This window comes from Hypanus sabinus, chromosome 4, assembly GCF_030144855.1.
Source record: "Hypanus sabinus isolate sHypSab1 chromosome 4, sHypSab1.hap1, whole genome shotgun sequence".
Classification (NCBI taxonomy): domain Eukaryota; kingdom Metazoa; phylum Chordata; class Chondrichthyes; order Myliobatiformes; family Dasyatidae; genus Hypanus; species Hypanus sabinus.
Genome location: NC_082709.1, coordinates 58,056,343 through 58,081,705, shown reverse-complemented (window position 1 = coordinate 58,081,705; position 25,363 = coordinate 58,056,343). Strand labels below are relative to the sequence as shown.

The following is a 25,363-nucleotide window of genomic DNA, read 5'->3' as shown; positions in this document are numbered from 1 at the left end:
CTGGCTTTCTCACTACTCCAATTCCAGCTGAATGTCCTTGATTTAAAACATTTACCCTTGTTCCTTTTCTCAGAGAGGGATTCCAACAATTTCTATTGTTGTTTCAGTTGTCCAGGCTCCCTCCATCGCCCCAACCCCCCTCCACCATATAAGCATGCCATTTATACTGCATTTGCAGTGGTATTTACTGATAATCTTTCTGTTTGTGCCTTTCCAGATCTGAGGCAGCTGGATAACTACAATTCCCACAACACTGAGCTGATTTCTGATTCTCAGGTGAGAATAGGTTACCCAAGTGTCATTGATTAATCTATTCCATACCTTCCAATATTTAAAATTAATGCATTTTGGTTTGTTATTTATGTGTGATTCATCTGTAGATTTGATCTGTACCTTTAAAAGTTGTTATATGTTACGTGTGCTGAAAATATTAATGGACTGTTGGCCATAATCACTAGTAGACAAGAATTCAAAAGGGTAGAAGTCTTTGTGGCAGAGTTTATTGTAAAAAAAATAATAAATTTAAGTTACTCCAACATTGCTACTTCCCGCACTTGTAGAGAACTTGAAAGTTTAATTACCTTTGCTGCTAATTTCTTCCCTCACTGCCATGAGGTCAATGTCTAATTGTTTCCTTCCCTTTCCTGTCTTCTCTATCTCCACCTCAGGGGATAGGTTAATAGATCATCTCAATTTCAGACTCGCATAGTTATCTGGATTTAGCATCTCCTCCTATTCTGCTTCCTGTAAGGAATCAATCCCATACTCCCAGTTTCTCCTTCACTGCATCTGCTCGGAGATGAGACTGCACACTCATGTCTTTGTGATGTTTATCTTGACCACGGTTGACGGGTCAGCTTCTCTCTTTCTGACTACAGCAAGGAAAGGATTCTCAGACTTCACTTTCCAACCCATCAGATGGCAAATTGGCAGAACAATCTCCATAATCGCCTTCGAAGAGATGCTGCTGTGTGAAATCATGTTCTTCCCCTTTTTTAGCATTGTGATTGTTACCTCCCCACCCCTTGGTCTTCCATCTCCCATTCTCACAACACTTCCCTTTTTATTACTCTCCAATTTATACCTTCCGACTTTCTGGGACTCAATTTTAGCAATTGCATATAAACATTTTTTCTGTCTCTCCAGTGGTAGCAGTAACCCTCTCCTCTACATCAGATTGCTTGTTCTAAATATAATTATTACTTTGCATCCTCTCAGACATTCCCTCTGTTTTCTCCACCTCTCTGTCTCAGTACAACTTGAAATCTACTTGTTTGAGTAGTTTTCCTGTTCTGATGAGGGTACTTGATCTGAAGCATCATCTGATTACCTCTGTGCAGGTTCTGACTGGCCTGCTGTTGCTTCTTGTGTTTGTTTCACTGGGAATGGATCTACATAGCCCCTTTGTTTCATTATATGAGTACTAATCAAAATCCTTATCCAGGCATCTGGTTTCCCCTGATAATCTGGTTTAAATTCCCTCTGGAGTACTGCTGGAATGCTGCATCAGATTGTGTAGAATAAATGTATAAAGAAGGATGTTAACAGGATGAAAAGAGTTGTGGGAGAGCCTAGAATAATGGGGAAATTGACATGATGTAAGAAATAGGAAAAATCTTAAAATTAGAACCAGGTTGTTCTGAATAATGTCATGAACTTGTTTGTTTGAAGGAGGTACTTGTCTACTACAAAATGAAGAGTAACCCAAGGGGCTACTGTGTCATTATCAACAACAGTACCTTCCAAGGGATGCCACCACGGAAAGGAACCAATCAGGATGCAGGTAATGATTGGAATCCTCACCTTATCCTTGGGTAACACGCAGAAACTACTAGAGGAACTAGCAGGCCAGGTGGCGTCTATGGAAATGAATAAACAGTTGACATTTTGGGCTGAGTCCCTTCTTTGGGACTGAAAAGGAAGGGTGGAGGCACCAGAATAAAAAAGTAGGTGGAGGACCACCTCATCTAGCACCTCAGCTCCATCCAACAAAAGCAGAACATCCCGGTGGCCAAACGTTTTAACTCCAATTCCCGTTCCCGTACCAGCATATCGGTCCATGGCCACCTCATGCGCCAAGATGAGGCCCCCGTCCGGGTGGAGGAGCGACACCTTGTATTTCATCTGGGTACCCTCCAACCTGGTGGCACGAGTATAATTTCTCCTTCCGGTTTTAAAACAAGTTCCTTCCCCCTCCCCTTTTCTTCTATTCCCCACTTTTCTCACCTGCCTACCACTTCCTTCTGGGTCCCCTCCTCCTTCTTTTTCTCCTCTGGTCTGCACTCCTCTCCTATCGAATTCCTTCCACTCTAGCCCTTGACCTTTCCACCCTCCCAGCTAACCCCCTTCCCCCACCATCACCTTATTTATTCTGGCATCTTACCCCTTCCTTTTCTGTCCTGACAAAGGGTCTCAGCCGAAACGTTGACAGTTTATTTATTTCCGTGACCTGATGAGTTCCCCCAGGATTTTGTGAGAGTTGCTTTGTAGGTCCTTCTGGGTAAGTGAGGCTCTAGTCTCATCACTAACATTATCTGTGTCCCACAGAGCGGCTGAAATGGGTTTTCACCTGGCTAGGGTTCACTGTGAAAATAGAGAACAACCTGACTGCAGAGGCGATGCAGATGAAGATGGTTGAATACAGTCAGAAAGACCACAAGCACTTCGACTGCTTCGTCTGCTGCATTCTGACCCATGGCGAAAGGGGGGTCACGTTCGGCACGGATGCCAAGAAGGTGCCCATCCGCAACATCACCGCGTGCTTCTCGGCTTCACAGTGCCCTTCGCTTAAGCAGAAACCCAAGCTCTTCTTCATCCAGGCGTGCCAGGGCACGGAAAAACAGGAAGGTGTTGAAATTGATGGGGACAGCGTTGCTGTCCAGAGGCTGGAGGAGGACGCCATGACGGCCACCCGCGCCATTATTCCGGATGAGGCCGACTTCTTGTTGGGTATGGCAACTGTGGAAGGCTACGTCTCCTTTCGACACGTTCAGGATGGCACCTGGTACATTCAATCGCTGTGTGAAAACCTGGAGAAACACTGCCCCAGGTATTCTGCCCCCTAACCCTGGGCTGAGACACTGGTGTATGTACGGGGGTGGGGCGGAGAATTCTAATGGGCCCAGGGATGAAGGGGGGAGAGTTGAAGCACAGGTAGGGAATGAGCAAGAGACTGGGAAGTTGGCGATCGGAGCGCGAGGGAATGGGGTCAGGGTGAGGAAGGGAGAGTGGGTGTGGGAAGATTAGATTTGGTTCGTGTGAAGAGGAGGGATCAGAGGGTGATGGGGTTGGGCAGACAGTGTTATGGTGGTCATTCTGAAACAGCGACCACCTCTGTTGCTGGACCTAGCCACAATGTGACAAGAGTGACTGCGCTGATCATTGCAAATTCACCTGACACACTCTCTCTCTCTCTGTCCCCCACCCCAGCCAGGACCTCCTAAGCATTCTCACCAATGTCAACAATGACGTAAGTGAGAAAACAGACAAGAATCTCAAAACCCAAATGCCACAGCCAAGCTACACCCTCAGGAAGAAGCTTTACTTCCCAGTGGATCAAAGTTTTGCTGATTTCAGGAAAACCTCCCCGGGTTTCCACACCAGAAATGGCGATCTCAAGGACTGATGCCCCTGCAGCTGCTGATGGTTATAAGGACGTCGGGTATGCTGATGAGAATGGAGCACATTGGGGTGCTTGGAATCTGTGGGGTCCAGGAATGTTAAGTTTTCAGGGAAATGTACAGAAGATCTGCGTGAGTCTGTGCCCGAGGGAACCTCTGCTTTCGTGAGAATACTGTTTGCCAGGCTAGAATCCAGGCGTCTCTGCTCTGAATTGCGTTTGTACTTAACATGTCTTCCGCAGATTATGATTATATACTTGGTAATACTTTTTAACAAAAAAATTATATTTTATTAAAAAAAATTTAAAAAGCTGTTGAGCTTTATCAACAAGTGATGATAGTTTTGTTTCTTTCTATCACTCTCCCAGCCTCTGGTGCTGACACCCCACCCCCCCAGTGTTTCTGTGGGCATAGGTGAGTGTGATTGGATAATCCAACCAGGCTCAGATCAGAGCCAGAATGTCGACCAGCCCCTTTGCCTCCACAGATGCTGCTCGACCTGCAGCTTTTTGTTTTGCTCCCAATTCCAGCGTCTGCAGTCTCTCGTGTTTCCAGTGGAACCAGGCTGCTCTGCTACTCACTGCAACCCCCCCCCCCCCCCCCCCCCGGTCACTGTCTTGCGTTTTTTCCTTGATCTGTCCTACACCACCTCCCTTCAAGTATTGCAGTTGCTTCAAGTGACCTGGGTTGGACCCTGACCTCTGATGTTCATGTACAATTTGCACATTGTCCCTGTGACTTCGGTTATCCCCAACTCCCCCACCCCACCACATTCTCCCATGTCCTCCCACGTACCAAATACGTGGTGCTTCTCAGTGATAGGGCACTCAGGGTAGTGTTACTGGGAATATGTGGGAGAATAGGGTGCAGGAAATTAGTGGGAGAATGGGACTGTGGGTATTTCTTTGACAGCCAAGATCGAATTGATGTGCTTCGGCTCACACAGTGTCACTGGAAAATACTGAGGGATTGTGAATGAGTAGAGGATATTTCTTCATGGGGTGGATCTAGAATGAAGCATCGCAGTTTACAAATAAAGGGTCACCTACTGATGCAAGGCAGAGATGAAGTGTTTTATTTTTGCTCTCTTAAGTCCTTGTGTGTCTAGGAATATTCCTAAGGCAAGGGGATGAAGCGTTACCGTGGTTGGATGGGAATGTGGAGATGAGGATGTCATCAGATCGGCCACGATTCTATCACAGGACAGGTTCGAGGGGCAGATTGGCCTCCTTTTCCTTGTTTGTGTGCACATTTCTGAATAAGAGCCTTTGTATTTTTAATCAGTCCTTCCTTGACTGGTGAAAATGTTCACATTCCAAGCAGAGACTCACTCACTCCCAATCTCTGCTTGTTCACTCTTCACTGGTGTTTCCAGACCCAGAATCTCCATCAGCTCAAAGTAGGAGAAGACCCAAGGCCTTGTGATGTTCTGGCCCTGCTCCAACTCCAGCAGCTCCAACAGCAACCCTCCACGCAGCATCAGGCCCTGCCCAATCAGCCCCTTCTGCCTGCAGGGAGGGAAGTGGACCATTAGCCACAAGGAGAGGTAGAAGGAAGTTAAAGGAATGTGGAAGTGGACCAGTTTTGATGGTTAGGGTAAGGTGAGGAATGGGAGTACGTTGGGGGCCATTAGAGCAGTGTCTTGTGTACGGATCTAGTACGTACATGGCACCTGTATATGGGTCTAGTCTGGCTACAAGATGCTGTCCGAATGGGTCTAACCAGTGTACGCAGTACCATTTGTGTATGGGTCCTGCCTGTGTACAATGCCACCTATGCGTGAGTCCCGTTTGTACCTGGAGCTGCCTGTGCAGATCTGGTCTGTGTACCTATGTTTTGTGTTGGGGTCTAGTCTGTGTACATGGTGCTGTGTATGAAGGAGGTAGTCACTTCTAAGTTGCAAGAGGCAGGTAGGGTGACTTTCAGGCGAGGGGAAGTGAAGAGACAGACAATACAGAGTACCTCCATGGCCAATCCCTTTAATAGCAAGTATCACGCTTTGGATACTGTTGGGGGACGACCTACCAGGGGAAAGCAGCAGTTACCATGAGTTACCAGAATCTGGCTTTGTGGCTCAGAAAGGAAGGGTGGAGAAGAGGAGTGTAGTATTGATAGTGACAATTACAACAGCAGATGGGAGATCCTGTGGATGTGAAAGAGACGCCCAGATAGTATATTGCCTCCTAGGTGCCAGGGTCGGGGAAGCCTCCGATCAGGTCCACAGTATTTTAAAGGAGGAAGGTGATCAACCAGAAGTTGTGATACATATTGGGTTCAGAAGTTAGGGGGCAAAAGTTTAAGAGTAACACGAGGGGGAATTTCTTCACTCAGAGAGTGGTAGCTGTGTGGAACGAGCTTCCAGTAGAAGTGGTAGAGGCAGGTTCGGTATTGTCATTTAAAGAAAAATTGGATAGGTATATGGATAGGAAAGGAATGGAGGGTTAAGGGCTGAGTGCAGGCCAGTGGGACTAAGTGAGTGTAAGTGTCGGCACGGACTAGAAGGGCCGAGATGGCCTGTTTCCATGCTGTAATTTTTATATGGTTATTAAGTAGGCAAAGGGAGGAGAATACAGGGAGCTAGGTAGAAAGGATTGCTCTGGATCTCTGGATTGCTGCCTGTGCCACATGCCAGTGAGGGTAGGAATGGGATGATCTGGCAGATCAATGGGTGGCTGAGGAATTGGGTCAGGGGCAGGGTTTCAGATTTGAGATTTCTTCTGGGGTAGGTATGACTTGTACAAAAAGGGTCACAGCTGAACTTGAGGGGGATCAATATCCTGTGGGCAGGTTTGTGAGAGCTTTAGGATTAAAATAATTTGGTGGGGGAATGGGAACCAGTGATAAAGCAGAGGACAGACAGTTGGTATGCTCGTACTGTAGATGCAGTGTGGAGTGATCCTGTGAGGAAGGGTGAGCAGTTGATAGGGCAAAATTGCGGTCAGTGGGATAGGGTGAAGTGTGCCTTTAAACTAAATAGTAGGTTCAGTGGTTTGGACAAGTGTGGAGAGAGTGCAGGAGAGATTAAAAAGTATCCACAATATATTAAAAAAATCAAGTTTAGAAAGGGATAAGAATTTAACTTCCGGAAACATGGGAGCAAAATTGAAAAGGGTGATGAATACGGGACTGAAGGTGTTATATCTGAGTGTTGCATTATATTGAATAAGGCAGATGATCTAATAGCACAGTTAGAAATGGGCAGGTGTGATGTTGTGAGCACTACTGAGTCGTGGCTGAAAGATCACTGGAGCTTAACATCCAAGAATACATATTGTTTTGAAAGGACGGGCAGGTAGGTTCCTTAAGGGGAAATCTTGCCTGACAAATCTGTTGGAATTCTTTGAAGAAATAACAAGCAGAATAGACAAAGCAGAATCGGTGGATGTTGTGTACTTGGATTTTCAGAAGGCTTTTGACAAGGTGCCACATATGAGGCTGCTTAACAATGTAAGAGCCCATGGAAGATTCTAACATGGACAGAGGATTGGCTGACTGGCAGGAAACAGTCAGAATAAGGGGCCTTTTCTGTTTAGCTGCCGGTGATTAGTGGTGTTCTGCAGGGGTTGGGTTTGGGATCGCTTTTCTCCACGTTATATGCCAACAGTTTGGATGTCACAGTTGATGGCCTTTTGGCCAAGTTTGCAGATCATACAAAGGGGGGAAGGTCATGTTAAAGAAGCAGGGAGGCTGAAGAAGGGCCTTCATAGATTCAGAAGATGGGCAAAGAAGTGCCAGATGGAATACAGTGTCAGGTCATGCAATTTAGTAGAGGAATAAAGGCATAAATGGCGAGAAAATTCAGAAATCTGAGGTGCAGTGGGCCTCATGCAGGTTTCCCTTCAAGGCCTGGATGGAGAGGATGTTTCCTATAGTAGGGGAGTCCAGGACAGCTGCAGAATAGAAGGTCATCTTGTCTCCATTCTAAGGCAAAGGAACTTCTTGAGCCAGTGTGGTGAAGCTGTGGAATTCATTGCCAAAGACGGCTGTGGAGACCAATCACTGGATATATTTAAAATGGAGGTGATGGGTTCTTGATCACTGTAATTAGCACAGAAAGGTAGTGGGGAGAAGGCAGCAGAATGGGGTTCAGAGGGATAATAAAGCAGCTTGATGGAATGGCAGAGCAGATTTGATGGACCTAATTCTCAAACTTTTATGGTCTGTATATGGGGGGGGGGGGTTACTGTATGGGGTATCGTGTGTATGGGTACAGCCTATGTACTTGACATCATGTATGTACAGTATATGGGCCTCTGTGTAAGCAATAGTGGAGTCTGTGTATGTAGTTCAGTGTGCACTTGAAGCTGTGTCTAAGGGGGTCTAGTCTACAGGATGCTGTCTGTGTGGGTCAAGTGTATGAGCGTGGTGTCATGCATCTCTCTGTGGGGGCCAGTGTATGAGCGTGGTGTCATGCATCTCTCTGTGGGGGCCAGTGTATGAGCGTGGTGTCATGCATCTCTCTGTGGGGGCCAGTGTATGAGCGTGGTGTCATGCATCTCTCTGTGGGGGCCAGTGTATGAGTGTGGTGTCATGCATCTCTCTGTGGGGGCCAGTGTATGAGTGTGGTGTCATGCATCTCCCTGTGGGTCAGTGTATGAGTGTGGTGTCATGCATCTCTCTGTGGGGGCCAGTGTATGTGTGTGGTGTCATGCATCTCTCTGTGGGTCGAGTGTATGAGTGTGGTGTCATGCATCTCTCTGTGGGGGCCAGTGTATGAGTGTGGTGTCATGCATCTCTCTGTGGGGGCCAGTGTATGAGTGTGGTGTCATGCATCTCTCTGCGGGAGCCAGTGTATGAGTGTGGTGTCATGCATCTCTCTGCGGGAGCCAGGGTATGAGTGTGGTGTCATGCATCTCTCTGTGGGTCAAGTGTATGAGTGTGGTGTCATGCATCTCTCTGTGGGGGCCAGTGTATGAGTTTGGTGTCATGCATCTCTCTGTGGGGGCCAGTGTATGTGTGTGGTGTCATGCATCTCTCTGTGGGGGCCAGTGTATGAGTGTGGTGTCATGCATCTCTCTGTGGGTCGAGTGTATGAGTGTGGTGTTATGCATATCTCTGTGGGTCAAGTGTATGAGTGTGGTGTCATGCATCTCTCTGTGGGGGCCAGTGTATGAGTGTGGTGCCATGCATCTCTCTGTGGGTCAAGTGTATGAGTGTGGTGTCATGCATCTCTCTGTGGGGGCCCGTGTATGAGTGTGGTGTCATGCATCTCTCTGTGGTGGCCAGTGTATGACTGTGGTGTCATGCATCTCTCTGTGGGGGCCAGTGTATGAGTGTGGTGTCATGCATCTCTCTGTGGTGGCCAGTGTATGACTGTGGTGTCATGCATCTCTCTGTGGGGGCCAGTGTATGAGTGTGGTGCCATGCATCTCTCTGTGGGGGCCAGTGTATGAGTGTGGTGTCATGCATCTCTCTGCGGGAGCCAGTGTATGAGTGTGCTGTCATGCATCTCTCTGCGGGAGCCAGTGTATGAGTGTGGTGTCATGCATCTCTCTGTGGGTCAAGTGTATGAGTGTGGTGTCATGCATCTCTCTGTGGGGGCCAGTGTATGAGTTTGGTGTCATGCATCTCTCTGTGGGGGCCAGTGTATGTGTGTGGTGTCATGCATCTCTCTGTGGGGGCCAGTGTATGAGTGTGGTGTCATGCATCTCTCTGTGGGTCGAGTGTATGAGTGTGGTGTTATGCATATCTCTGTGGGTCAAGTGTATGAGTGTGGTGTCATGCATCTCTCTGTGGGGGCCCGTGTATGAGTGTGGTGTCATGCATCTCTCTGTGGTGGCCAGTGTATGACTGTGGTGTCATGCATCTCTCTGTGGGGGCCCGTGTATGAGTGTGGTGTCATGCATCTCTCTGTGGTGGCCAGTGTATGACTGTGGTGTCATGCATCTCTCTGTGGGGGCCAGTGTATGAGTGTGGTGCCATGCATCTCTCTGTGGGTCAGTGTATGAGTGTGGTGTCATGCATCTCTCTGTGGGTCAGTGTATGAGTGTGGTGTCATGCATCTCTCTGTGGGGGCCAGTGTATGAGTGTGGTGCCATGCATCTCTCTGTGGGTCAGTGTATGAGTGTGGTGTCATGCATCTCTCTGTGGGTCAGTGTATGAGTGTGGTGTCATGCATCTCTCTGCGGGGGCCAGTGTATGAGTGTGGTGTCATGCATCTCTCTGTGGGGGCCAGTGTATGAGTGTGGTGCCATGCATCTCTCTGTGGGTCAGTGTATGAGTGTGGTGTCATGCATCTCTCTGTGGGGGCCAGTGTATGAGTGTGGTGCCATGCATCTCTATGTGGGTCAGTGTATGAGTGTGGTGTCATGCATCTCTCTGTGGGAGCCAGTGTATGAGTGTGGTGTCATGCATCTCTCTGTGGGGGCCAGTGTATGAGTGTGGTGTCATGCATCTCTCTGTGGGGGCCAGTGTATGAGTGTGGTGCCATGCATCTCTCTGTGGGGGTCAGTGTATGAGTGTGGTGCCATGCATCTCTCTGTGGGTCAAGTGTATGAGTGTGGTGTCATGCAACTCTCTGTGGGGGTCAGTGTATGAGTGTGGTGTCATGCATCTCTCGTGGGTCAAGTGTATGAGTGTGGTGCCATGCATCTCTCGTGGGTCAGGTGTATGAGTGTGGTGTCATGCATCTCTCTGTGGGGGCCCGTGTATGAGTGTGGTGCCATGCATCTCTCTGCGGGAGCCAGTGTATGAGTGTGGTGCCATGCATCTCTCTGTGGGGGCCAGTGCATGAGTGTGGTGTCATGCATCTCTCTGTGGGGGCCAGTGTATGAGTGTGGTGTCATGCATCTCTCTGTGGGGGCCCGTGTATGAGTGTGGTGTCATGCATCTCTCTGTGGGGGCCCGTGTATGAGTGTGGTGTCATGCATCTCTCTGTGGGGGCCAGTGTATGAGTGTGGTGTCATGCATCTCTCTGCGGGAGCCAGTGTATGAGTGTGGTGTCATGCATCTCTCTGCGGGAGCCAGTGTATGAGTGTGGTGCCATGCATCTCTCTGTGGGAGCCAGTGTATGAGTGTGGTGCCATGCATCTCTCTGTGGGGGCCAGTGTATGAGTGTGGTGCCATGCATCTCTCTGTGGGGGTCAGTGTATGAGTGTGGTGCCATGCATCTCTCTGTGGGGGTCAGTGTATGAGCGTGGTGCCATGCATCTCTCTGTGGGTCAAGTGTATGAGCGTGGTGTCATGCATCTCTCTGTGGGGGTCAGTGTATGAGTGTGGTGCCATGCATCTCTCTGTGGGTCAAGTGTATGAGTGTGGTGTCATGCATCTCTCTGTGTGGGCCCGTGTATGAGTGTGGTGCCATGCATCTCTCTGTGGGGGCCAGTGTATGAGTGTGGTGTCATGCATCTCTCTGTGGGGGCCAGTGTATGAGTGTGGTGTCATGCATCTCTCTGTGGGGGCCAGTGTATGAGTGTGGTGTCATGCATCTCTCTGTGGGGGCCAGTGTATGAGTGTGGTGTCATGCATCTCTCTGCGGGAGCCAGTGTATGAGTGTGGTGTCATGCATCTCTCTGCGGGAGCCAGTGTATGTGTGTGGTGCCATGCATCTCTCTGTGGGGGCCCATGTATGAGTGTGGTGCCATGCATCTCTCGTGGGTCAAGTGTATGAGTGTGGTGTCATGCAACTCTCTGTGGGGGTCAGTGTATGAGTGTGGTGTCATGCATCTCTCGTGGGTCAAGTGTATGAGTGTGGTGCCATGCATCTCTCGTGGGTCAAGTGTATGAGTGTGGTGCCATGCATCTCTCTGTGGGGGCCAGTGTATGAGTGTGGTGTCATGCATCTCTCTGTGGGGGTCAGTGTATGAGTGTGGTGCCATGCATCTCTCGTGGGTCAAGTGTATGAGTGTGGTGCCATGCATCTCTCTGTGGGAGCCAGTGTATGAGTGTGGTGTCATGCATCTCTCTGCGGGAGCCAGTGTATGAGTGTGGTGCCATGCATCTCTCTGTGGGGGCCCGTGTATGAGTGTGGTGTCATGCATCTCTCTGTGGGGGCCCGTGTATGAGTGTGGTGCCATGCATCTCTCTGTGGGGGCCCGTGTATGAGTGTGGTGTCATGCATCTCTCTGTGGGGGCCAGTGTATGAGTGTGGTGTCATGCATCTCTCTCTGGGGGCCAGTGTATGAGTGTGGTGTCATGCATCTCTCTCTGTGGGTCAAGTGTATGAGTGTGGTGTCATGCATCTCTCTGCGGGAGCCAGTGTATGAGTGTGGTGCCATGCATCTCTCTGTGGGGGCCAGTGCATGAGTGTGGTGTCATGCATCTCTCTGTGGGTCGAGTGTATGAGTGTGGTGTCATGCATCTCTCTGTGGGGGCCAGTGTATGAGTGTGGTGTCATGCATCTCTCTGTGGGGGCCAGTGTATGAGTGTGGTGTCATGCATCTCTCTGTGGGGGCCAGTGTATGTGTGTGGTGTCATGCATCTCTCTGTGGGTCGAGTGTATGAGTGTGGTGTCATGCATCTCTCTGTGGGGGCCAGTGTATGAGTGTGGTGTCATGCATCTCTCTGTGGGGGCCAGTGTATGAGTGTGGTGTCATGCATCTCTCTGCGGGAGCCAGTGTATGAGTGTGGTGTCATGCATCTCTCTGCGGGAGCCAGGGTATGAGTGTGGTGTCATGCATCTCTCTGTGGGTCAAGTGTATGAGTGTGGTGTCATGCATCTCTCTGTGGGGGCCAGTGTATGAGTTTGGTGTCATGCATCTCTCTGTGGGGGCCAGTGTATGTGTGTGGTGTCATGCATCTCTCTGTGGGGGCCAGTGTATGAGTGTGGTGTCATGCATCTCTCTGTGGGTCGAGTGTATGAGTGTGGTGTTATGCATATCTCTGTGGGTCAAGTGTATGAGTGTGGTGTCATGCATCTCTCTGTGGGGGCCAGTGTATGAGTGTGGTGCCATGCATCTCTCTGTGGGTCAAGTGTATGAGTGTGGTGTCATGCATCACTCTGTGGGGGCCCGTGTATGAGTGTGGTGTCATGCATCTCTCTGTGGTGGCCAGTGTATGACTGTGGTGTCATGCATCTCTCTGTGGGGGCCAGTGTATGAGTGTGGTGTCATGCATCTCTCTGTGGTGGCCAGTGTATGACTGTGGTGTCATGCATCTCTCTGTGGGGGCCAGTGTATGAGTGTGGTGCCATGCATCTCTCTGTGGGGGCCAGTGTATGAGTGTGGTGTCATGCATCTCTCTGCGGGAGCCAGTGTATGAGTGTGCTGTCATGCATCTCTCTGCGGGAGCCAGTGTATGAGTGTGGTGTCATGCATCTCTCTGTGGGTCAAGTGTATGAGTGTGGTGTCATGCATCTCTCTGTGGGGGCCAGTGTATGAGTTTGGTGTCATGCATCTCTCTGTGGGGGCCAGTGTATGTGTGTGGTGTCATGCATCTCTCTGTGGGGGCCAGTGTATGAGTGTGGTGTCATGCATCTCTCTGTGGGTCGAGTGTATGAGTGTGGTGTTATGCATATCTCTGTGGGTCAAGTGTATGAGTGTGGTGTCATGCATCTCTCTGTGGGGGCCAGTGTATGAGTGTGGTGCCATGCATCTCTCTGTGGGTCAAGTGTATGAGTGTGGTGTCATGCATCTCTCTGTGGGGGCCCGTGTATGAGTGTGGTGTCATGCATCTCTCTGTGGTGGCCAGTGTATGACTGTGGTGTCATGCATCTCTCTGTGGGGGCCCGTGTATGAGTGTGGTGTCATGCATCTCTCTGTGGTGGCCAGTGTATGACTGTGGTGTCATGCATCTCTCTGTGGGGTCCAGTGTATGAGTGTGGTGCCATGCATCTCTCTGTGGGTCAGTGTATGAGTGTGGTGTCATGCATCTCTCTGTGGGTCAGTGTATGAGTGTGGTGTCATGCATCTCTCTGTGGGGGCCAGTGTATGAGTGTGGTGCCATGCATCTCTCTGTGGGTCAGTGTATGAGTGTGGTGTCATGCATCTCTCTGTGGGTCAGTGTATGAGTGTGGTGTCATGCATCTCTCTGCGGGGGCCAGTGTATGAGTGTGGTGCCATGCATCTCTCTGTGGGTCGGTGTTTGAGTGTGGTGTCATGCATCTCTCTGCGGGGGCCAGTGTATGAGTGTGGTGTCATGCATCTCTCTGTGGGGGCCAGTGTATGAGTGTGGTGCCATGCATCTCTCTGTGGTGGCCAGTGTATGACTGTGGAGTCATGCATCTCTCTGTGGGTCAGTGTATGACTGTGGTGTCATGCATCTCTCTGTGGGGGCCAGTGTATGAGTGTGGTGTCATGCATCTCTCTGTGGGGGCCAGTGTATGAGTGTGGTGTCATGCATCTCTCTGTGGGGGCCAGTGTATGAGTGTGGTGCCATGCATCTCTCTGTGGGGGTCAGTGTATGAGTGTGGTGTCATGCATCTCTCGTGGGTCAAGTGTATGAGTGTGGTGCCATGCATCTCTCGTGGGTCAGGTGTATGAGTGTGGTGTCATGCATCTCTCTGTGGGGGCCCGTGTATGAGTGTGGTGCCATGCATCTCTCTGCGGGAGCCAGTGTATGAGTGTGGTGCCATGCATCTCTCTGTGGGGGCCAGTGCATGAGTGTGGTGTCATGCATCTCTCTGTGGGGGCCAGTGTATGAGTGTGGTGTCATGCATCTCTCTGTGGGGGCCCGTGTATGAGTGTGGTGTCATGCATCTCTCTGTGGGGGCCCGTGTATGAGTGTGGTGTCATGCATCTCTCTGTGGGGGCCAGTGTATGAGTGTGGTGTCATGCATCTCTCTGCGGGAGCCAGTGTATGAGTGTGGTGTCATGCATCTCTCTGCGGGAGCCAGTGTATGAGTGTGGTGCCATGCATCTCTCTGTGGGAGCCAGTGTATGAGTGTGGTGCCATGCATCTCTCTGTGGGGGCCAGTGTATGAGTGTGGTGCCATGCATCTCTCTGTGGGGGTCAGTGTATGAGTGTGGTGCCATGCATCTCTCTGTGGGGGTCAGTGTATGAGCGTGGTGCCATGCATCTCTCTGTGGGTCAAGTGTATGAGTGTGGTGTCATGCATCTCTCTGTGGGGGTCAGTGTATGAGTGTGGTGCCATGCATCTCTCTGTGGGTCAAGTGTATGAGTGTGGTGTCATGCATCTCTCTGTGGGGGCCCGTGTATGAGTGTGGTGCCATGCATCTCTCTGTGGGGGCCAGTGTATGAGTGTGGTGTCATGCATCTCTCTGTGGGGGCCAGTGTATGAGTGTGGTGTCATGCATCTCTCTGTGGGGGCCAGTGTATGAGTGTGGTGTCATGCATCTCTCTGTGGGGGCCAGTGTATGAGTGTGGTGTCATGCATCTCTCTGCGGGAGCCAGTGTATGAGTGTGGTGTCATGCATCTCTCTGCGGGAGCCAGTGTATGTGTGTGGTGCCATGCATCTCTCTGTGGGGGCCCATGTATGAGTGTGGTGCCATGCATCTCTCGTGGGTCAAGTGTATGAGTGTGGTGTCATGCAACTCTCTGTGGGGGTCAGTGTATGAGTGTGGTGTCATGCATCTCTCGTGGGTCAAGTGTATGAGTGTGGTGCCATGCATCTCTCGTGGGTCAAGTGTATGAGTGTGGTGCCATGCATCTCTCTGTGGGGGCCAGTGTATGAGTGTGGTGTCATGCATCTCTCTGTGGGGGTCAGTGTATGAGTGTGGTGCCATGCATCTCTCGTGGGTCAAGTGTATGAGTGTGGTGCCATGCATCTCTCTGTGGGGGCCAGTGTATGAGTGTGGTGTCATGCATCTCTCTGCGGGAGCCAGTGTATGAGTGTGGTGCCATGCATCTCTCTGTGGGGGCCCGTGTATGAGTGTGGTGTCATGCATCTCTCTGTGGGGGCCCGTGTATGAGTGTGGTGCCATGCATCTCTCTGTGGGGGCCCGTGTATGAGTGTGGTGTCATGCATCTCTCTGTGGGGGCCAGTGTATGAGTGTGGTGTCATGCATCTCTCTCTGGGGGCCAGTGTAGGAGTGTGGTGTCATGCATCTCTCTCTGTGGGTCAAGTGTATGAGTGTGGTGTCATGCATCTCTCTGCGGGAGCCAGTGTATGAGTGTGGTGCCATGCATCTCTCTGTGGGGGCCAGTGCATGAGTGTGGTGTCATGCATCTCTCTGTGGGGGCCAGTGTATGAGTGTGGTGTCATGCATCTCTCTGTGGGGGCCCGTGTATGAGTGTGGTGTCATGCATCTCTCTGTGGGGGCCCGTGTATGAGTGTGGTGTCATGCATCTCTCTGTGGGGGCCAGTGTATGAGTGTGGTGTCATGCATCTCTCTGCGGGAGCCAGTGTATGAGTGTGGTGTCATGCATCTCTCTGCGGGAGCCAGTGTATGAGTGTGGTGCCATGCATCTCTCTGTGGGAGCCAGTGTGTGAGTGTGGTGCCATGCATCTCTCTGTGGGGGCCAGTGTATGAGTGTGGTGCCATGCATCTCTCTGTGGGGGTCAGTGTATGAGTGTGGTGCCATGCATCTCTCTGTGGGGGTCAGTGTATGAGCGTGGTGCCATGCATCTCTCTGTGGGTCAAGTGTATGAGTGTGGTGTCATGCATCTCTCTGTGGGGGCCCGTGTATGAGTGTGGTGCCATGCATCTCTCTGTGGGGGCCAGTGTATGAGTGTGGTGTCATGCATCTCTCTGTGGGGGCCAGTGTATGAGTGTGGTGTCATGCATCTCTCTGTGGGGGCCAGTGTATGAGTGTGGTGTCATGCATCTCTCTGTGGGGGCCAGTGTATGAGTGTGGTGTCATGCATCTCTCTGCGGGAGCCAGTGTATGTGTGTGGTGCCATGCATCTCTCTGTGGGGGCCCATGTATGAGTGTGGTGCCATGCATCTCTCGTGGGTCAAGTGTATGAGTGTGGTGTCATGCAACTCTCTGTGGGGGTCAGTGTATGAGTGTGGTGTCATGCATCTCTCGTGGGTCAAGTGTATGAGTGTGGTGCCATGCATCTCTCGTGGGTCAAGTGTATGAGTGTGGTGCCATGCATCTCTCTGTGGGGGCCAGTGTATGAGTGTGGTGTCATGCATCTCTCTGTGGGGGTCAGTGTATGAGTGTGGTGCCATGCATCTCTCGTGGGTCAAGTGTATGAGTGTGGTGCCATGCATCTCTCTGTGGGGGCCAGTGTATGAGTGTGGTGTCATGCATCTCTCTGCGGGAGCCAGTGTATGAGTGTGGTGCCATGCATCTCTCTGTGGGGGCCCGTGTATGAGTGTGGTGTCATGCATCTCTCTGTGGGGGCCCGTGTATGAGTGTGGTGCCATGCATCTCTCTGTGGGGGCCCGTGTATGAGTGTGGTGTCATGCATCTCTCTGTGGGGGCCAGTGTATGAGTGTGGTGTCATGCATCTCTCTCTGGGGGCCAGTGTATGAGTGTGGTGTCATGCATCTCTCTCTGTGGGTCAAGTGTATGAGTGTGGTGTCATGCATCTCTCTGCGGGAGCCAGTGTATGAGTGTGGTGCCATGCATCTCTCTGTGGGGGCCAGTGCATGAGTGTGGTGTCATGCATCTCTCTGTGGGGGCCAGTGTATGAGTGTGGTGTCATGCATCTCTCTGTGGGGGCCCGTGTATGAGTGTGGTGTCATGCATCTCTCTGTGGGGGCCCGTGTATGAGTGTGGTGTCATGCATCTCTCTGTGGGGGCCAGTGTATGAGTGTGGTGTCATGCATCTCTCTGCGGGAGCCAATGTATGAGTGTGGTGTCATGCATCTCTCTGTGGGGGCCCGTGTATGAGTGTGGTGTCATGCATCTCTCTGTGGGGGCCCGTGTATGAGTGTGGTGTCATGCATCTCTCTGTGGGGGCCAGTGTATGAGTGTGGTGTCATGCATCTCTCTGCGGGGGCCAGTGTATGAGTGTGGTGCCATGCATCTCTCTGCGGGAGCCAGTGTATGAGTGTGGTGCCATGCATCTCTCTGTGGGAGCCAGTGTATGAGTGTGGTGCCATGCATCTCTCTGTGGGGGCCAGTGTATGAGTGTGGTGCCATGCATCTCTCTGTGGGGGTCAGTGTATGAGTGTGGTGCCATGCATCTCTCTGTGGGGGTCAGTGTATGAGCGTGGTGCCATGCATCTCTCTGTGGGTCAAGTGTATGAGTGTGGTGTCATGCATCTCTCTGTGGGGGTCAGTGTATGAGTGTGGTGCCATGCATCTCTCTGTGGGTCAAGTGTATGAGTGTGGTGTCATGCATCTCTCTGTGGGGGCCCGTGTATGAGTGTGGTGCCATGCATCTCTCTGTGGGGGCCAGTGTATGAGTGTGGTGTCATGCATCTCTCTGTGGGGGCCAGTGTATGAGTGTGGTGTCATGCATCTCTCTGTGGGGGCCAGTGTATGAGTGTGGTGTCATGCATCTCTCTGTGGGGGCCAGTGTATGAGTGTGGTGTCATGCATCTCTCTGCGGGAGCCAGTGTATGAGTGTGGTGTCATGCATCTCTCTGCGGGAGCCAGTGTATGTGTGTGGTGCCATGCATCTCTCTGTGGGGGCCCATGTATGAGTGTGGTGCCATGCATCTCTCTGTGGGGGCCAGTGTATGAGTGTGGTGTCATGCATCTCTCTGTGGGGGCCAGTGTATGAGTGTGGTGTCATGCATCTCTCTGCGGATGCCAGTGTATGAGTGTGGTGTCATGCATCTCTCTGTGGGGGCCCGTGTATGAGTGTGGTGTCATGCATCTCTCTGTGGGGGCCAGTGTATGAGTGTGGTGTCATGCATCTCTCTGTGGGGGCCAGTGTATGAGTGTGGTGCCATGCATCTCTCTGTGGGGGCCCGTGTATGAGTGTGGTGTCATGCATCTCTCTGTGGGGGCCAGTGTATGAGTGTGGTGCCATGCATCTCTCTGTGGGGGCCAGTGTATGAGTGTGGTGTCATGCATCTCTCTGCGGATGCCAGTGTATGAGTGTGGTGTCATGCATCTCTCTGTGGGGGCCCGTGTATGAGTGTGGTGTCATGCATCTCTCTGTGGGGGCCAGTGTATGAGTGTGGTGTCATGCATCTCTCTGTGGGGGCCAGTGTATGAGTGTGGTGCCATGCATCTCTCTGTGGGGGCCCGTGTATGAGTGTGGTGTCATGCATCTCTCTGTGGGGGCCAGTGTATGAGTGTGGTGCCATGCATCTCTCTGTGGGGGCCCGTGTATGAGTGTGGTGTCATGCATCTCTCTGCGGGAGCCAGTGTATGAGTGTGGTGTCATGCATCTCTCTGTGGGTCAGTGTATGAGTGTGGTGTCATGCATCTCTCTGTGGGTCAGTGTATGAGTGTGGTGTCATGCATCTCTCTGTGGGTCAGTGTATGAGTGTGGTGTCATCCATCTCTCTGTGGGTCAGTGTATGAGTGTGGTGTCATGCATCTCTCTGTGGGCCAGTGTATGAGTGTGGTGTCATGCATCTCTCTGTGGGTCAGTGTATGAGTGTGGTGTCACGCATCTCTCTGTGTGGGCCAGTGTGCATGTGAGTGTGCACCCACAGACTGCGTCACTAACCTAAGGAAGGCCTCTGCTTCCCTCCGCGCCTCCTCGAGCAGCCATCTGTTCCTCTCGCCCTCCTGCTGCCGCCGCTTCTCCCACTGCTGCCTCACGTCTTCCTCCCTGATCTGCTTCAGCCTCAGGTACTCCTGCCGCTGAGGCTCGTCCATCTCGCTCAGGAGCCGCTGCTCCTCTTCCAGTTGCTCCTGGTGCAGCCTGTGCAGACGTGCCTTCTCCTCTGCGGGCGAGACGCAGGCCACTCACACACTGCAAACACGTGACAGGCAGCGCCCGACCCACTGAGCTCCCACGACACCTCCACTTACACATTGATACAGCCTCCTGACTGCCACGCTTTGCTGGCTGCAGATCCGGGATGGGACTGGAGGAGAGGTCCTCCCCATGTGCCGGGATGTTGTAGGGAGAGGGATGGTGGACAGGTTGAGTGATTGTGGCAATGAATATGGCTGATGGAGATTAAGTACGAAGCCATCCATGGAGGGTGAAGCGGGACAAAAAAATCAAATTGCCTCTCAAAGAGCGAGAGACCGAAAAGTGTTCGGGCCTTTGTCATTTAAAGGCAACGTGGGAGGCAAAGCGTCCATTACAAAAGGATATGAGCACAGGAGTAAAGATGTCTCACTGAAATCATTGCTTGTGAGCTCACATGGGGGATTTTTTGTGATCTCTACCTGTCCTCAGGGTCCAGTCAGGGTCTACCATGGTCGGACCGAAAAACTGATTGCTGTTCCTTAAGACTTGCTCATCTTTATGGCAACCCATCTCTGCCTGTAAGGAGTCTGTACGGGGTATATTGTGACTGTGCCAGTCCTGCCCCTCGCATAACTAGGTCTCTGTATGGGGGAGATGGTGTCTGCAACCCGTCTCTGTCTGTATGGGGGAGACAGTGTCTGCAACCCGTCTCTGTCTGTACGGGGGAGACCATGCCAGCAATCCGTCTCTGTCTGTATCGGGGAAGACAATGTCTGCAACCCGTCTCTGTCTGTATGGGGGAAGACAGTGTCTGCAACCCATCTCTCTCTGTTCGGGGGAGACCATGCTGGAACCCATCTCTGTCTGTGTGGGGTTTGTAAAGGGAGACCATGCCCATGTGGGCTCCCTCCCACATTCCAAAGTCTCGCAGGTTAGGGTTATGGAATTATCATGCCTATGAAAACATGGCGACACTTATCAGCTACCCTTTCCCACCCCTCAGCACAAACCTCGGACTGTGTTGGCTGTTGACGTAAAGAACACATTTCACTCGATGTTTCAATGTTCATGTGACAGTTTTTTTTTAAAGTAATAAAAAACAGTCCTAACATCCCCCTCCACCTTTCCCCTTTATTCAAACGATTACATCCCGTCCCCAACCGACACACCCTCCCCAGTTGTCCGTACTTGCTCTCTCTTGCAGGATCCTCTCTTTAGCCTGCTGCATCTCCTGGACTTTCCTTCGATACTCTTCCCGCTGTCTCTGCTGCCCGCCGTCCTCCTGCTGCTGCTCGGCCCCTTCCTGCTCTGCTGTCGGGTGTTCCTGCTGTTGCCTTTTAAACCTGGTGGCCACATCCAGTCAGTTACAAACATGGCACTTTGATTCACATGGGTTAATTAACTTACCCAGAAGAAGGCGGCAAAGGCAAACCACTTCTGTAGAAAGACTTGCCAAGAGCAGTCATGGTCATGGAAGGACGACTGATCGCTCATGTCATATGACATGGCACATGTGATGGTGAATCAACTTACATCCACGTTCCCTTTCAGACACGGGAGAAAACTCTGGCTGCTGTAGTCAGGATCAAATCCAGGCTGATGGAATTGGGAGGCAGTGGCTCTTGGAGGGACAGATTAGATCACAGTACTAGCTCTTTGGCCCATGATGTTGTGCCAAACTTTTAACCTACTCTAATATCAATCTAACCCTTCCCTCCTGCATTGCCCTCCATTTTTCTATTGTTCTAGTCTTTTAAAAGTCCCTTAAGTACCTACCTCCATCACCACTCCTGTCAGGGCGTCCCACGAACCCACCACTCTGTGTGAAAGCACTTACCGCTGCCCTCCATTCAACCTTAAACTTATGCCCCCCTCGTTTTAGGCATTTCCACCCTGGGGAAAAAGACTCTGGCTGCCCCCTCAATAGAACAGTCACAAAAAAAAATGAAGGAGCCTTAAACTAGATTGGGAGAAGAGTTCTATCAGCACAACACAGCATTGAAACAGGCCAAAAATATCCACACTCAGCAATCAGTGAAGTAAAGATCAGTCAGGCTGCAGCCAGCTATCTGGTCTTCCTCGTCCTCGTCATCACCCACAACTGCCCATTCCTCACTCTCTCTTGAGTTTATGAGGGGGAGGCGTGCCTTTACCTTTGTATTTCACCTGCAAGGAGGGTAACCAATAACTAACCCCTGGCCATCCACAATCTCCTACCTTCGCTCTTCCCTCCTCCTCTGTTCCTCATCCAGTTCCTGCTGGATTTGCTGCTCCAACGTCCAATGCCTGCGCTCACCGGGGTTCTGTGATTCTCCATCAAGCCACTGGTCAGCTTCCAGATTATTGCTGCCCGCCTGCCTCAGCGGCTTTGACCCTGGCACAGATCTTGCATCCTCCGGCCACCCAGACCTTTCCTAACGGAGACACAGGCAGTTAGTGTGTGACTTCCCTTTGAGGGAGCTGGTGTTGGGGGTGGAGGCGAGGGTAAGGTCTGGAAACCATTGTAGGTTAGAATACTGTACATCCTAGCTCCTTTAGCAGATGTCAATTTCCCTTCATAATTACTTCAACAGACAGATCACCCCTTCCTCCTGTCTCAGTTGTAACTAAACGGGTTAGAAACAGTGGGTTTCCACTTAAAGGAGAAAGCTCCAACAGACCCCTGCACCTTTGAGCAGATTTACATGGAACACTGTTACAAGAAAGCAGCATCCATCATCAAGGACCCCACCATCTTAGCTGTGTTCTCTTCTCGCTAGTACAACAGGCAAGAGGTACCTCAGGAACAGTTATCACCCTTTAACCATCAGGCTTTTGAACCAGTGTGGATAACCTCACTCATCTCAACTCGAAACTGATTCCACAGCCCACAGACTCACTTTCAAGGATCCTACCACTTATGTTTGCACAATTTATCTTCTTTTGCACAATGGTTGTTTGTTAGTCTTTACTTGCATATAGTTTTTTTTATAAATTCAATTGGTACATTTAATCTCAGAAGTGCATACAATATACATCCTGAAATTCTTTCTCTTCACAACCATCCACAAAAACAGGAGTGCTCCGAAGAACGAATGACAGTTAAACGCAAGAACCCCAAAGCCCCTATTGTATCTCTTTACGTTCCTGTAAATGCCTGCAAGAAAATGAATCTCAGGGCAGTAGATGGTGACATACTTTGATTTTCCCTTTATAGCAAGTTCCCGGGTTTGCCTACCTTCCACTCTGATACATTTCACCTGCATTACTTACGTCCGTTTGTCCTCTGATCCACACTCCATCTTCCCCTGAGCCCATAACTCTGACATCAGTAGAACTGGAGTTCATGCCTGCCTCAACTGCACCGGCCGATCCTGTGGTTGGCATGCTCCTTCCGCTGGGGGAGTGCAACCCACACGCCTCCGAGCCGATCTGGGTGACAATGTCCTCCTCCACCTCACCCCCTCTCATCTCCTTCCTCTGCTGTTTCCCAGGTGGCAGGTAATGTTGCTGGGCTCTGTTCTCTCTGGGTCTTCCTGAAGAAATGAGGGCAGAGCTCGATCACTATTGCATTTCGTTCACTCTGTGCTTATAGCACTAAAGCCAGACGTGTTGGAGTTGTAACGCACTCACAAAATGCTGCAGCAACTCAGCAGGTCAGGCAGCATCTAAGGAGAGAAATAAACTCTCAACGTTTCGGGCCAAGACCCTTCATCAGGACTGGATAGGAAGTGCCAGAAAAAGAAGACTCCATAGATACTGCCTGACATGATGAGTTTCCGCAGCATTTTGCATTAAACTCTGGATATTTAAAATTAACCCACACAGTCCTGATGAAAGGTCTTGGTCTGAAACATTGATTTTCATGGATGCTGCCTGACCTGCTGAGTTCCTCCAGCATTTTTGGGGTTGCTCTGGATTTCCAGCATCTGCTAAACCTCTGATGTTTAAGACACACTGGGGTTGTGGAGTGTGCCCCATGAAGAAGCCCCCGCCACCCAGGCCACTCACCTACAACAAACTCAGGGCGTCTGTTGATCTTGTTTTCCCCTTTCTTTCCTCCTAGCGGCCCGTTTGGGTTCAGGGAGCCTCTGGGCTCTGAGGGATTGTTTGCTGCTGGTCTCCTACGTGACCTCCCTTGCTCCGATGGCGAGTCTCCCGCCGGTACCAGGATCGATCCTGCAGACCCTCTCTGCCCTCCTTCACTGCTGGGTGCCCAGTCAGCCTCCTCGATATCTGGGTCCTGGTTGGAACTTCTCCTTCCTTTCTTTTTGGCTTTCTGTTTCTTCTGTGAACAGAAAACAGTTACACAATGTTTCAGAATAAAACAGCTTCCACCTTATTCTCAGGCCACCAACATAAGCCATCCTGCTCAGAATTCATGCCCGCAAGCCCTACACTGGGGCTCACTCTGGCAGACATTTTTAATGCCCCCGGATCATCTAGCAGATCGATGTCTAGGATACCAGTTTGACCTTGATGGAGAGGATTTTGCCCAACTCACAGCGTTGATTTCAGTTCTTCGCTCGGATACTTCACTCCACGGCTCAGCTTCCCAGTCTCCAACATCACCCTCCGAATCCTCTTCAGCTACAAAGCCGTCCTCTCGCAGCTTCCTCCTCCGGCTGGCTCTGGGAAGGTATCCACCCTTGCTGCACAGAACAGGGCATGGATGAGACAAGAGCTACAGGTCATAAGTTAAGGATGAAGGGTGAAATGCTTAAAGGGAACATGAGAGGGAACTTCTTCAGTTAGAGGGTGGTGAGAGTGTGGAACCAGCCGCCAGCAGAAGCGGTAGATGTGAGTTCGATTTCACTATTTAAGAGAAGTTTGGATAGGTATGGGGTATGGAGGGTTTGGTAGGTCGATGGGACCAGGCAGAATAATAGTTTATCATGGAGCAGCGTGGATGAAGGACCTGTTTCTGTGCTTAGTGCTCTCAGACCCTATCACCTAGGGAGACAAGACACTCCCTGTCTCGTAGGAGGGATGGCTCTCCATTTATGCATTGTTACAGACGGCTGTGGAGGCCAAGTCATTGGGTATATTTAAAGAGGAGGCTAATAGGTTCGTGATTAGTAAGGGTGTCAAAGGTTACAGGGGAAGGCAGGAGAATAGGGTTGAGAGTGAGGAAAAACAGGTCAGCCACGTCTGAAAGGCGGAGCAGACTTGATGGGCCGAATGGCCTATTTCTGCTCCTGTGTTTTATGGTCTTAATTTCACCAACAACCCTGCCATACTTTGCTCGACTGGTTAATGTTGCTAGCAACACAACAATAGGAACATCACTTCCTGTCAGCCTGGGAAATCTTTGAAATCATCACAGACCCCACACATAAGTCAGGGAAATGAAGATGGGCACCCTGTACCATGTGCAGATACAGGGCCTTAACAGGTTAATTCCTTGGACTAGTGGCTAGCTTGGCCACACTGTTCCTGAGCACTCTGCCCTCCATAGTATATAATGACTGTGTACATGAAAATCTACAGACCACCAGGCATAGCAGCAGAAATAGGCCATTTGGCCCATCAAGTCTGCCCCTCCAGTCAATCATGACCAATTTATTTTGCTTCTCAACCCCATTCTCCTCCCTATTTCCCATAAGCTTTGACATACTTGCTAAATTAAATAGCTTTAAATATACCCAATGAATTGGCCTCCACAGTCATCTGTGGCAAAGAATTCCACAGATTCCTAAACACTGGCTAAAGTAATTGCTCCTCATCTCTGTCCTAAAGGGGTGTCCTTGTATCCTGAGGCTGTGCACTCTGATCGTAGACTCTCCCACTATCAGAAACATCCCCTACACGTCCACTCTATCTAGAGCTCTCAGTATTCGGTAGATTTCAATGAGATAGCCCCTCATTCTTCTCAATAGCACTCTTCTGATCTTGGTGAAACATACAAGATTCCTCCAGGAAGAAAACTAAAAAAAAAACTCCAGATTCTAGAAATCTGAAATTAAAAGATAAAAAAAAGCTGGAAGCCGACATTGGGGAAATTATCCAGGTGGATTTGGTGTTGGATCCTGGGCAGAGGCATCCCATTAATCTTATTTCCCTGCAATCCAGCAATTAATTCCTTAAGTACAATTTAAAAGTTGTTATTGAATCTGCTTCCATCACACTTCCAGACATTAAATTCTAATG

The 25,363-nt window shown here is 50.6% G+C and overlaps 2 protein-coding genes across 10 annotated transcripts in view; one reads left to right on the top strand and one right to left on the bottom strand.

Moving 5' to 3' along the window:
• LOC132392800 (caspase-8-like) overlaps nucleotides 1-3,953 on the top strand; it is a 58,857-nt gene extending 54,904 nt beyond the window's left edge. For all 4 annotated transcript variants that reach the window (XM_059967182.1, XM_059967183.1, XM_059967180.1 and 1 more), the window contains exons 7-10: nucleotides 218-276; nucleotides 1,672-1,783; nucleotides 2,548-3,049; nucleotides 3,430-3,953. In XM_059967182.1, coding sequence (XP_059823165.1) covers nucleotides 218-276; nucleotides 1,672-1,783; nucleotides 2,548-3,049; nucleotides 3,430-3,625 — 869 coding nt within the window. In that variant the 3' untranslated portion in view covers nucleotides 3,626-3,953. The remainder of the gene's footprint in view (nucleotides 1-217; nucleotides 277-1,671; nucleotides 1,784-2,547; nucleotides 3,050-3,429) is intronic.
• Nucleotides 3,954-4,098: 145 nt separating this feature from the next.
• The window catches only part of LOC132392797 (uncharacterized protein KIAA2012-like), an 83,640-nt gene continuing 62,375 nt past the window's right edge, over nucleotides 4,099-25,363 (bottom strand). For 5 of the 6 annotated variants that reach the window (XM_059967173.1, XM_059967175.1, XM_059967171.1 and 2 more), the window contains exons 18-24: nucleotides 23,718-23,865; nucleotides 23,225-23,501; nucleotides 22,487-22,749; nucleotides 21,452-21,648; nucleotides 20,423-20,577; nucleotides 19,040-19,259; nucleotides 4,099-5,128 (exon numbers count right to left, since the gene is read on the bottom strand). In XM_059967173.1, the coding sequence (XP_059823156.1) occupies nucleotides 4,948-5,128; nucleotides 19,040-19,259; nucleotides 20,423-20,577; nucleotides 21,452-21,648; nucleotides 22,487-22,749; nucleotides 23,225-23,501; nucleotides 23,718-23,865 (1,441 nt within the window). In that variant the 3' untranslated portion in view covers nucleotides 4,099-4,947. Of the gene's footprint in view, nucleotides 5,129-19,039; nucleotides 19,260-20,422; nucleotides 20,578-21,451; nucleotides 21,649-22,486; nucleotides 22,750-23,224; nucleotides 23,502-23,717; nucleotides 23,866-25,363 lie in introns of those variants that run through there. The other variant, XR_009511653.1, reaches the window with a different exon arrangement.